The following is a 12,758-nucleotide window of genomic DNA, read 5'->3' as shown; positions in this document are numbered from 1 at the left end:
TTATTTTATTTTATTTTATTTTATTTTATTTTATTTTATTTATTTGACAGAGAGAAAAAGAGAGCACAACCAGGGGAAGTAGCCAGCAGAGGGAGAGGGAGAAGCAGGCTCCCTACTCTGTAGGGACAGAGTGGGACTCTGTGGGACTTGATCCCAGGACCCTGAGATCATGACCTGAGCTGATGACAGCTACTAACCTTCTTAACCAGGCACCCAGATTTCATAATTATAAATAAATAAGTTATTATTTAATTTAATTTATTTATTTATTCATGAGAGACACACAGAGAGAGGCAGAGACATAGGCAGAGAGAGAAGTAGGTTTCCTGCGAGGAGCCCAATGTGGGACTTGATCCCAGGACCCTGGGATCATGCCCCAAGCCAAAGGCAGACGCCTAACCACTGAGCCACCCAGGTGTCCCAAAACAGCCATTGTTTGTTGAGCACTGACCACATGCCAGGTATTGTTTTCTAGGTGCTTGATCTATAGTCATCAACTTTAGTTTCTGCTGTCCTCTCAGCAACTCTTCTAGGGCAGGTACTACCACCATGTCCCTTCTAGAGATGGAAAGCCGAGAGCCAGATTATGTGCATTTGAACCCAGGCCGCCACCAAACCCATCTAGACCTGCTGGTCTTTCTATCCCTCAAAAGCATCCCCTGGGAAGGTCCAGACCCACTCCCACCCCTGGCGGGATAGAGAGGCAGGAGCCCTCAACCCCAGCCCCTTTTCTGGCCTCCTGGGGCCAGAGTGGGGAGCTCCAGGCTGGAGGGAGCACGAGGCCCGGCCCTGATCCCAGTAGGCGGGTCTCAGCATGCTCCTGCCAGAGTAAGCACCCCACAGCCTTCTGGAAATGCCTACAGCTATTCATCCGCCTCTTCTCTGAGCCTTGGAAGTTGGCCGGAGGTTTGGGGTCTTTCTAATTAGTTGCAAGGCTTCCGGGGACTGGAGTGGGTCCTCAGGGTAGATAGTCAATGCCTGAGCTCCATGTCCCCAGGGACTCTCAGACTCTCCTGAGATGGGGGATTTGTAGCTCTTCTACAAAACAGAAACTGAGGCTCAGAGAGGTTAACTTGCTTAAGGTCACACAGCTGGTGAGATCCTGGGTTTCAAGCCTAATAGGTAACATCAAAATGAGAAACTCTTGATGTTCTGGCTCTTGAGGGATGGGTTTTGTGGGAGGAAAGACTATGGCCACTGCCTGCCTCAGGTTCCAGGCCCTGCCAGTAAACCCATTTGAACCACGATGGTGAGGTGACACCATCTTCCACTGGAAGATAAAGAAATCCCTGGAGGGGTTTGCCTGGAGGAAGACAAGGCCCAGACCAACCAGCTGGGGAGCTAGTTCAGTGCTCTTTGCCTCTGGCCCCAAGACCTTGTGGGCAGCTTGTGGTCATGCTGGCATTCCAGGGGCTTGCTTGGCATGTGGGGAATGTCCCAGCAAAAGTCCTGGCCTTAGGAAAAGGAAGTGTTCCTAGAAGGGGGAGGAGAAGGCAGGGGGTGGGTGTCTGCAGGGAATGCCCCCTTTGAGGGAGGAGTGTAAACAGTTGGGGTCCTGAAGGAGGGCTTCTACCTTCCAAACCTTTTCCAGTGTGCCCAGCTCAGCGACCTATGAAGTAGGAACCTGAGGGTATAAAGTAAGGGGCGCCCTAGTCCTGGAGCTGTGACCTGGACCCTGCCCTTCGGGCTGTCAGGCCGGGGCTGGTCCCACCTCTGATTAGCCCAGTAAAAGGGTATGCTAACCCTGCCCTGCCAGAGCGCCTGGGGGGCTCAGTCCTTCAGCGACTGCCTTAGCTCAAGTCATGATCTGGGGTCCTGGGATGGGTCCACTGAGTGTGGAGGCTGTTTCTCCTCTCTGCTCCCCTCTCCCTGATTGTGCGTGTTCTCTCTCTCTCAAATAAATAAAATAAATAAATAAAATCTTACAAAAACAACAACATAAAAACCCTGCACTGCCTACCCCACTGCCTGGAAGACCAGAACCTTGAGGCTTCTGCATCCCCAGAATGGGAACAGTAGTCACTCATCTCTGCCGACCTCCTAGAACTATTTTGGGCCAGCAAGGGCTGGGTACTTGGGCCACAGGGAGGTGTCTGGGTGGCCTTCAGGGAAATGTTTTGCAAGACCTGAGTTGGGTGAGTTGGGGTCTGCAGGCCCCTCCCCCAGCTCTTCTGGCCTGCCTGGACCCCTCTGGCCCACAGGCCCCTTGGGGTGCGGGTGGGGGGGTCTCCCTCCTTCAAAGCTCTGCTTTAAGGCCACCTCCTCCAAGGAGCCTCCGGACCGCCTCCACCCGGTACTGATGTGTTCTGTGGTCTTTGCGGTCTCTGTCACAACCTCAAACCCGACTCGCCCTTCTTCCCCCCTAGGCTCAGGATGAGAGGTGCCCCGAGGGGTCCCGGGCTGCGGTGGGGCCCTGGCACCCGGGGGCGCGGGCGGCGGCGCGAGCTGAGGGCGCCGCGGAAGCGGGGGGACGCCGAGGGCGGAACCGCCCCCCGCGCCCCTCGGTGCCCGCGCCGCGAGCTTCCCGCGCCCCCTCCCCCGCCGAGCCCCGGGGCGGGGCGGGGGCGGGGCCTCGCGGCGCTGACGTCACCCCGCCTAGAAAGGGGCTCGCGCGCCGCGGGCCGGCTTTGTGGAGCGCTGCGGAGGGTGCGCGCCGGGCTGCGGTCGCGAACAAAGGAGCCGGGCGCCGCCGCGGGGACCCGCCACCGACCTCCCGGGCCGCGCCGGGGCCCTCCCGCCCGCCGCCACCATGACCGCCAACGGCACCGCCGAGGCCGTGCAGATCCAGTTCGGCCTCATCAACTGCGGCAACAAGTACCTGACGGCCGAGGCGTTCGGGTTCAAGGTGAACGCGTCGGCCAGCAGCCTGAAAAAGAAGCAGATCTGGACGCTGGAGCAGCCTCCCGACGAGGCGGGCAGCGCGGCCGTGTGCCTGCGCAGCCACCTGGGCCGCTACCTGGCGGCGGACAAGGACGGCAACGTGACCTGCGAGCGCGAGGTGCCCGGCCCAGACTGCCGCTTTCTCATCGTGGCGCACGACGACGGCCGCTGGTCGCTGCAGTCCGAGGCGCACCGGCGCTACTTCGGCGGCACAGAGGACCGCCTGTCGTGCTTCGCGCAGACCGTGTCGCCGGCTGAGAAGTGGAGCGTGCACATCGCCATGCACCCGCAGGTCAACATCTACAGCCTGACCCGCAAGCGCTACGCGCACCTGAGCGCGCGGCCGGCGGACGAGATCGCCGTGGACCGCGACGTGCCCTGGGGCGTCGACTCGCTCATCACGCTGGCCTTCCAGGACCAGCGCTACAGCGTGCAGACCGCCGACCACCGCTTCCTGCGCCACGACGGGCGCCTGGTGGCGCGCCCCGAGCCCGCCACCGGCTACACCCTCGAGTTCCGCTCGGGCAAGGTGGCCTTCCGCGACTGCGAAGGCCGCTACCTGGCGCCGTCGGGGCCCAGCGGCACGCTCAAGGCGGGCAAGGCCACCAAGGTGGGCAAGGACGAGCTCTTCGCGCTGGAGCAGAGCTGCGCCCAGGTCGTGCTGCAGGCGGCCAACGAGAGGAACGTGTCCACGCGCCAGGGTGAGTGGGGACGCCGCCCCCCTCCTCTCCCGGGCCTTGCACAAAGCGCACCCCACCCCCGTACCTCCAGCCTCCCGCCCTTTCTCGCCCGCGGCGCCGCTACAATCCCTAGCGACGCCCGGTGCGCCCCCGCTGGGCGCGCCGGCCACCCCGCCTCGTCGCGGGACGTGCGCTCGGGCTGGGAGGAGGGGTCGAGGGGTGGGGCCTTGCCCATCCTTGGGCGCCGCTGCACACCCCCACCCAGCGCTGGGGTTGCGGCTCCCTGGGCCTCGCGTAGGTGCCGCCCTATGTGCTACCCCCACAGCACCCCCCCTCGGAACTCCCCAAGAGCGCTGATCCAGCTGATTCCCCGGCCCAGCCCTGGGGAAGGGGGGAACGCCCCTCCCCCCTTTCCTCGTACCCCTCCCCTAGTCAGCGGGTCTTTAGCTCACCGGCAGAGGAGACGGTCGCTACGCGCGCTGGGAGAACCCCCACCCCCAGGGTCCTCCCGGCGCCGGCGGGATGGGGGGAACCTTTGATCCCCGCGGGGTGCGCTTCCACCTTCCTGCCCTCCGGGCCTTTCTCCACCCCCACATGTAGCCCCGAGGGGTCGGCCTCTGCTAGGGGGTGCGCCCCGAGTGTCTGCCCTTCCCCCCAGCCCCTCCTCCCGCGTCTGCCCCGCGCTCGAGGCCGCGGCCTTTGTGAGCAGGGGGGCGGGCTTCTCCAGAGGGCCCTCCCTCGCCCCCTTTGTCCTGCTCGGTCTCTGCAGATGGGAAAACCAGATGCGGGCGGGCGGGGGAGGGGGATCGGTTTTCTGCGGGTGCCCCTGCTGAGGACCCCCCGCGCAGTTCCCGGACCAGTGCCCCGGTCCCGAGCTTCTCCTGGAGGCGGCCTCCCTCCTCGCGCCCCGGTCCCGGGACGGCGTGGCGCGGATGGCACCCTGCCAGGCACCCCGCCCTGCGCCTGCCGCACGGCTCGGGTCTGGTGCGCTCAGCTCTGCGGCCATCGGGAGGGCGGACTTAGGGTGAGCCCAGAGACCCCAGCCCGGGTCCTTCGGGAAGCCCCTACCCTCGGATGAACCCATCCCAAAGTGTCCCGCCTGGAACAATTGGCTGAAACTCGATTCGTCCTTTCCCGGGCCTCCCGCTGGCCTGGCCATTTCCTACCGGCCTGCGCGCCAGAAGTGAGCCCCCCCTCTTTTCCTTCTTAGATTCTCCCCCTGGGTAGTTTCCCTTCCTTCTGGCGCCCTCGTCCCTCCTTTGGCAAGGAAGACGGTTGATTCTTTGCAGCCAGAGGTCTCACTGGAGCGACCTGTGTGGGGGTCTTGCTCTGCTGAGTGGCAAGTTGGACTCCAGCCTCTGGAGATGGCTGGATGGTCGCTCGCTCAGTGCCCTCCTTCTGGTTTTGTGGACTTCTTGTCCTTATCCTGATGGCCACCCTCCTGACTCTGGGCTGGGACCAAGTAGAGGAGCTTGCAGCCTGAAGGGGGTGGAGGCTGGGTGGGGTAATGGCCATGTCTTGTGCCTGAGCTTCCTGATTGATTTGGGCAGTATTATTTCAGTTGTACAGATGAGCCGGTTTGGCCCAGAGAGGGTGAAGCCTTTGCCCAAGGTCACACAGCAAGTAAGCAACGGGCAGAACTGCGTCTGTTTGACTACAGAATAGGCTCTTTTCTGAACCATTCCCGCCATACCTCCCAACCTCCAGGGCACAGTGGGTGGGCCTCTCCTTTCTGGTCTCACACAGTGTTGGTGGGGCAGGATTCCTCACCTGTTCAGCAAACATTGAGCCCCTACCAGGTAAGACATGTTCATTGGTGAACAAATGAGTATTTGTGCCTGGACCCTTCCCTGTTGTAGCTGATGATCTTGACATGATCAGCATTCCAGAGGTGTCAAGCAGAGGCCTGGGGGGGTCTGGAAAGTACATTAGGATTCCAGATTAGACTGGGGCGGGGGAAGCAGCAGGTGTGGGGGGCGATTTCTGAAGAGGACCTGCAAGCTGACCTGGAAGATGAATGCAAGGCAGCATGTATCAGGCCTGTGGAACAGTGTTGCAGGCAAAAGGCGCAGCTTATGCAAAGGCCCTGAGGCAGGAAGGAGCAGAGAGCCCAGTATGGATAAGAAAAAGCTTGTAAGGTTGGTAGGTGGGACTGGAACAGCCAGTGGGGCCACCAGATCCGTGATGGGTACTCACCAAGGCAGGCCTGCTGGCGGCATCCAGTGCCTTCCTTGGGGAAGATGTGGAGGAGCAGGTGACCCTGGCCCTAGCCCTTGGGGCCAGGAGGAGCAGAGCGAGTCTGGGCAGATGCCCTCTCCTCTTTATTAAAGCTTGCTGGGAGAGTCATGGTGTGATTCAGGCTGATGGGGCGGGGGCAGCTGGAAATGGGTCAGAAATGTTGGCTCATCTTTGAGTTTAAAGGTGTAAAGAACAGGGGGAGGGGTCTTTGGGGGCTGAGAGGGGGGCTCTTTTGGCTTCAAATCTTGGGGTCCTCATCTTGTTTTCATCTTAGCTGACCCCAAGGCTTCCTGGTGGGATGGAAGGAAACCAGAAGACCTGGAGCCGCTTTGGGGTGGGGGGCGTGTCTCAGAGGCCATTTTGGACAGGCCTGCGTGGCAAAGGAGGCGGTGTCTGTGCTTCTGACACATGTTGGGAAAAGCCAGCCAGGAAGGAGGAGGATCCTGGGCTTAGCTGGCTGGGGGGATGTGAATCATGCCCACAGGCTTACACAGGCCTGGCCTGGTGAGGGTGGGGTGCTCCCTGCTGAAGCTGCAACCTGCTCCTTGGCCTCAGTTTCCCCATCTGTAAAGGGCTGGCCCAGGGCTGCCCTGGCTAGTTTCTTTAAGCCAGGGTTTGTTTCTGGGAGGAGGCATCTCAGCCACCAGGGAGTGGGGTCCTGGCACCTGAGGACTGATGTGACAGGCAGGTCATATACATTCATCCCAGGTCCTCAGAAATGCTGTAGCTGTGACCACTTCACAAGTGAGGACCTGGCTTGGGCAGGGATGAAGGTTGGCAGGGTTGCTGGGTGGGTAGCACTTCACACCCAGGTTGGGTGTCCTGCTATGCTCCTTGGAAGTCTCACCTGCTCGGGCTCTAGCCATGCTGGACCGCACCTCACCACATTTTCCACTTGGCTTCACAGCCTCCTTACATCTGTCCAGCTGTGTCCTAGGGCTCCAGGCTCAGGAAATGCCCTTTCCCAGCCACTCAGAGGGGGACTCAAAGGCGAGGCTGGCTGGCTGGCTGAGAAAGAGCTGGTCAGGCTGGACTTAGCAGGATGTGTAAGAGCTCTCCCGAAGAGGCAGGGCATATGAGGTAATTCAGTCCCTAATTCTTAGGCAAGGAGGAGAAGGGATCTGAAGTGGTCTGGTAGTAGAAAGAGGGGAAGGGAAGTGGGGCCACAGAAGCTTCCAGGCCCCTTCTCCTAAACTGAAGGGGTGGTGGGGAACACATCCTTTGGACAATCAAGGGGAATTTGGGAACTGCTAAGGCTGAGGGGGATGGAGTGCCCTCTTTGAGCCACCATAGGGAATGACTCAGTCTGGTGACAGGAAAAGCCATGAGGCAGAGGGACAGGCAGGGCGGTGGAGGGGGGGAGGCAGGAGATGTGCTGAGCCCCCGCATCTGCCTCCCCAGTGCTTCTACCACCAGCCCGTGACTCAGTGCTGCTGCTGCTGCTGCTGTTGATGAAAAGAAAAATCCCAAAGAAAACCCTGTTCCCATAGTAACCAAGCTCTAATTAGAGATTCCAAGGCCAAGTGGGGCCTTTCCCTGTCTGGGCAGGGCCTTGGAGCCAGGAGGGGCCCCTCTGGATGTTGGGGAAACACTCCCCCCTGCACCCCTTCCTGTTGAGAATGGAAGACCTGGTGTCAGCTTGGCACCACACCCCTGAGTCCTCCCAACCTCCTGGCAGAAAGCAGACCCTTTTGACGAGGGTGCCTGGTGTCCACTTTGGGTGGCTCCCTAGCTGGCCAAGGCCTCTCCATCAGACTTCCAGGTCTGACGGGGGCAGCTGATGGGGTCTGAGCGGCTGAGCAGATGGTGGCGGCTGTGTGGCCCTGGGCGTGGCCTCCTGTTCCTCTGGGGGAAGAGGAAGAGGAGGTCAGTACGGATTCCATGCTCCTAGCATGGGGCTGCCCCATCTCAGTCTCCCTGAGAAGGAGCCTCCCGACCGCCTGCTTTACCCCGAGCTGGGGAGGGGCTGTATTCAGACCAGCCCTTTGAACCAGCAGAGTGAGTGAGGCTGGAGATGGGACCTGTAATCCAGGTCCCTTCCCCCGCCTTTGGCCCCTCTCTCTGGCGATCCCCAACCTGTCTGCTGCTGGAGTGTACCCTGAAGGGCCCTTCCTCTTGGTCGATGCACGGGCGCACCGCACGTTGGTCAGGTGGTGCCTGCGACTGGGGTGGGCTGGCTCACGGTGTGGGTCCCTGTAGCAGTGAGGATGGGGCATGTGCACCAGCTTTTGGTGACTCCGGCCCCAAGTTGTGCTCCCCAGAGTGGCCTCAGGATGGTCCCATTCTTGGTGGCTTGGCTGCCCAGGGGCCCAGTCCCCGTTGACCCTCATGCTCGCCTAGTGCTGCGCTGTGGGTGTGTGGGTGTGTGTGGCTCACTACCCGACTCACCCCCCAGTAAGTCGGTGGACATCAGGTGGAAGGGCCCCCAGGGGGCCTGGAGGCCTGAGCCCGAGGGCTTCCAGGAGAATCTGGCTCAGGGCCCTGGGTCTGCCAGTCCATAAAGAGGGCATGGCGGGAGGCCTGGGTTTGCCCACTTCCCCTCCTGAGGCTCACCAGGGGACCTCTCTGGGTGACCTTGGACAAGGACACACCATCTCTGTGCCTCAGTCTCCCTTTTGGTGGAGGTGAAGGTCCCCATCCCCTGGTGCTGAAGGGGGTTAAGACAGGCTCGCGCCCTCAGGTCCTCCGCTGGGTGGTGGGTGGGTTCCGGGTGGGGAACTGATGATCCCCCATCCCCCATCCTCCATCTGCTCATCCAAAAGGACACCTGTCACCCCCCCCCCCCCATGGTGGTCCCATCTTCCTAAAGGTGTCCAGATCCAAACGGTGAACACACTTTTGAGCTTGGAGTCTAGGTAGCCTGCAGAGTGGGTGGATGTCCCTGCTGTCGCAGTGCTTAAAACCCAGGTGCTTGGGGCATGTGAATTTGTTCTGTGGAACCATATCCTACTTCCAGGTTTTAGCTGGAAGAGGCAACTCAGATAGCAAGACAATGGCCACGGAGATCAGCCCTGCTGGGCAGCAGCGCATGGGAGCATGGAGGACGGAGGCCCCCTCTGGTCTCATCAGATGATTTAGGGATAGGGATAGAGTGTGAGCATGTTGCCTAGATCCTCTGCAAATCGACATCTGTGGCGTGCGTCTGCGCCTGGGAGAAGGCGAGGAGGGTGTGTTCGCCACTGTTTGCAGTGTGTTCTGGGTGTGGTGGGCATGGGGGTGTGTGTGACCTTTTTTTGTTTTTTTTGAGAGAGGGAGAAGGAGAGAGGGAGAGAGAATGCCCACGGGAGGGGAGGGGCAGAGGGAGAGCGAGAGAGTGAATCTCAAGCAGGTTTTGTGGAGACCTGGGGCTTGATCTCATGACCCTGAGACCATGACCTGAGCTGAAATCAAGTCAGAGGCTTTACCGACTGAGCCACCCATGTGCCCGAGCCACCCATGCGCCCGTGTGACTTCATTTTTATGCATTTATGAGTTTTGTAAATTTCCTGAAAGGAAGGCGTGCTATTACATTTTACTCTTAACTTAGACACAGGAACAGGAAGGATATGATATGTTAGTTTCCCCCGGATGCGATATTCCTCCATCTAGCTCCATCTATCCCTTTATTCATTGTTTTTGGTTGTATTTAAAGCAAATCCCGGGCAGCCCACGTGGCTCAGTGGTTTAGCACCGCCTTCAGCCCAGGGTGTGATCCTGGAGTCCTGGGATCGAGTCCCCCGTTGGGCTCCCTGCATGGAGCCTGCTTCTCCCTCTGCCTGTGTCTCTGTCTCTCTCCGTGTCTCCCATGAATAAATAAATAAAATCTTTAAAAAAATAAGTAAAGCAAATCCCTGACATTGGGGCATTTCATCTCGAGGTATTTGTCTATATCTGAAAAATGAGGCCATTTTCTTACATAACCACGATATGATTAACAATAATTAATCCTTAATATTTAATCCTGGGCCACATTAAGATTCTTCCAATTGGTTCTAGAACATCTTTGTGCGGATGGTTTGTTGGAAGAAACATTTAGCATCGGAGAAATGATGTGAGGCAGACATAGCCGGCCTTAGTCCTTGCCTGGCCCTCTGCCTGGGTCCTGGGTCCTGCCCCCTAATGTGGAGGCTGGGGGGTCTGGGCAGCTGCTGCCCCCGCCCCCCACCTGTGGCAGCCCTGCTGTGTTGGTGTGAGGGCAGGGCCATGGGCCCACCAGGTCTGGGGCTGCAGGGGTCCCTGTGCCAATGGGAAGCTCTCCCTGCAGGTATGGACCTGTCAGCCAATCAAGACGAGGAGACCGACCAGGAGACTTTCCAGCTCGAGATTGACCGCGACACCAAAAAGTGCGCCTTCCGCACCCACACGGGGAAGTACTGGACGCTGACGGCCACAGGGGGCGTGCAGTCCACTGCCTCTACCAAGTGAGTGCCCCACCCGCCCAGGCCAGCCCTTCCTGGGGGATGGGGCCCGGGGACCCGGGGCAGCCCCACCTGACCCTGTCCTGCCACCTCCAGGAATGCCAGCTGCTATTTTGACATCGAGTGGCGTGATCGGCGGATCACACTGCGTGCGTCCAATGGCAAATTTGTGACAGCCAAGAAGAACGGGCAGCTGGCTGCCTCAGTGGAGACAGCAGGTAGCCACCTGTGGGCATAGCCCAGTCCTGGGTTCTCTGGAGGGTCTGCCCACCTCGTAGGCACTCACCAGCACCTACCCCTGCCTCCCATGGCTGACATGCCCCGTGACCCCAGGCTCCCTGCTTTCCCTCTGTGGGCCACGCCCTGATCATCTCAGTCCCATCCCGTGAGGCTCACTGCCCTTCCCCTTTCCTGGGACAGGGGATTCGGAGCTTTTCCTCATGAAGCTCATCAACCGTCCCATCATTGTGTTCCGTGGGGAGCATGGCTTCATTGGTTGCCGAAAGGTCACGGGCACCCTGGATGCCAACCGCTCCAGCTACGATGTCTTCCAGCTGGAGTTCAATGATGGTGCCTACAACATCAAAGGTGAGTTCTGAGGCGGGTGGCTTCAGTGGGGTGCAGGGGCCAGCGTGATGGCACAGGACTCAGACCCTTTGTCTCACTTTGGGGCTCAGTCTGGCTGCCTTGTGACTTGGCTCTGGGGACAGATATCCTGTGGCCACTGGTCCCCTTCCCCTCTTCTCCATGTAGGAGCGAGGACTCCCTGCTCCCCGACCCCCGAGCTAGAGAAAGGGGAGGAGAGCAGAAGGAGACAGGATTCTGGAAAGGGTCGGCAGGGAAGGTCACACACCTGAATTAAGGGACTTCAACCCTGGGTCAGGGGAAGAGGTGCAGACCCCTGTCCGGCATGGGTGGGAGGCTTGAGTGGGCTGCACAGAACTCACCCCACTCTGGAGCCATGATTGTGGGGTGGGGAACTGGCCCAGGCTGGGGCCTGATGGGTCTCGCCACCCCCAGACTCCACAGGCAAGTACTGGACAGTGGGCAGTGACTCATCGGTCACCAGCAGCAGTGACACCCCCGTGGACTTCTTCTTCGAATTCTGTGACTACAACAAAGTGGCCATCAAGGTGGGCGGGCGCTACCTGAAGGGGGACCATGCAGGGGTCCTGAAGGCCTGCGCTGAGACCATCGAGCCAGCCACGCTCTGGGAGTACTAGCCCGCTGCCCAGCGCCCCATCCCTGCCCTGCCCACACCCTTCTGCTAATAACTCTCTTCTCCAGGCGGGCTCCGGCGTGGTGACGAGCCCCTTGCCTTTCAAACTGGAAACCCAGCAAGAATGGTGCCCCTACCTGTTGCCCCGGGCCTGGCCCTCGGAGGGATCTCAGACCCTTCTGTCCTCTCTTCTCTGCTGTGGGCGAGGCTGGCACCCCTTTCTTGTGACCTCAGACGACTCTGAGCCTTATTTTCCCAAAGTGGCCAAGAAGAGTGGGGGGCTGGGAGCCTGGCGGGTGTGTAACTGGAATCTCCTGCCCCCTCCCGAGAGCCTCTGCCCCCCACTTCCCAGGAACTGGGCCATCGGGGCCCCCCTGGTACACCTTCCCTGTGTCTGGGGAAGGCCGCGGGAAGGAGGGGGTGCAACCAGCGAGCGCCTGCTGCTTGCTCCTCTGCACCAAGCAGGCTCACCCTCCGCACATCCTGCTCTGGCCTGGGGCCCTGCTCTCTCTCCTTTCATCCTGGCCTGACTGGAAGCAGAAAATGACCAAATCAGTATTTTTTTTTTTTTTTTTTTTTTAATGAAGAATAATTGCTGGAAGCACCCAGGCAAGCCTCGTGGTAGCCGCGAGCGATCTTCAAGGGGTCTTGTGGAGGAGTCTTGAAACAGCATCTCCAGGAGTTGGTGCTCTATTGTTTGCTAGTTGTGGGGGGGCAGGGTGCTCCCCTGAGTCCAGAACCTGCCCCTACCTCCCCAGGAGGCTCTCGCTGGCCCCCTCCTTCCTGCCTGCCTAGGCCTGTGTCCCCATCTGGTGGTGCTGAGCCCCCTCGCCGCCTCAGCCAGAACCCCCGGTGTGATCGGTGCTCCCCGTCCGACCGGACTCCTCGGGTCTCGGGGTGGGATGAAGCTGGGCGTCGCCCTCCACCGGGAGCCCCATGGGGAACCCCCAGGCCCCTGGCTCCCAGCCCTGCCCCTGCCAGCCCCCCCTACCAGTTCATCTCTGCCATGCATCTCACTCTGGGTGTCTTGGTCTTTTATTTTTTGTAAGTGTCATTTGTATAACTAAACGCCCATAATAGTAGCTTCAGACTGGAAAAGCAAAATAAAATAATGCGAGTGTGCAGCCCAGAGCTGGCCTGCGTGTCTTGGGGATGAAGGTGGTGGGACGGTGTGTGTGTGTGTGTCCAGGGTCCCATGGGTGCTCCGAGCAACCTGGACATCTCTAGGAGTGGAGGAGGGCCCTGCAAGGGGTGGGCTTTTACACCAGTGTCCCAAGCACATAGTGGGAGCTCCTGGGGTGGGGTTGGGGCAGGGAGGTGGCTGGATCTGGTTCCACAATTTCC

The 12,758-nt window shown here is 59.9% G+C and overlaps 1 protein-coding gene across 1 annotated transcript; it reads left to right on the top strand.

The window, feature by feature from the left end:
• The first annotated feature begins 2,621 nt into the window (after nt 1-2,621).
• On the top strand, nt 2,622-12,543 carry FSCN1 (fascin actin-bundling protein 1). Its single transcript, XM_041750503.1, has 5 exons — nt 2,622-3,581; nt 10,042-10,198; nt 10,292-10,413; nt 10,616-10,783; nt 11,216-12,543. The coding sequence occupies exons 1-5, from the start codon at nt 2,750-2,752 to the stop codon at nt 11,416-11,418; spliced, it is 1,482 nt and encodes a 493-aa protein (XP_041606437.1). The 5' UTR covers nt 2,622-2,749; the 3' UTR covers nt 11,419-12,543.
• The last annotated feature ends 215 nt before the right edge of the window (nt 12,544-12,758 follow it).

Source organism: Vulpes lagopus, chromosome 3 (genome assembly GCF_018345385.1).
Source record: "Vulpes lagopus strain Blue_001 chromosome 3, ASM1834538v1, whole genome shotgun sequence".
NCBI classification, from domain to species: domain Eukaryota; kingdom Metazoa; phylum Chordata; class Mammalia; order Carnivora; family Canidae; genus Vulpes; species Vulpes lagopus.
The sequence above is the reverse complement of the archived record's forward strand: the minus strand, read 5'-3'. Positions and strand labels throughout refer to the sequence as shown.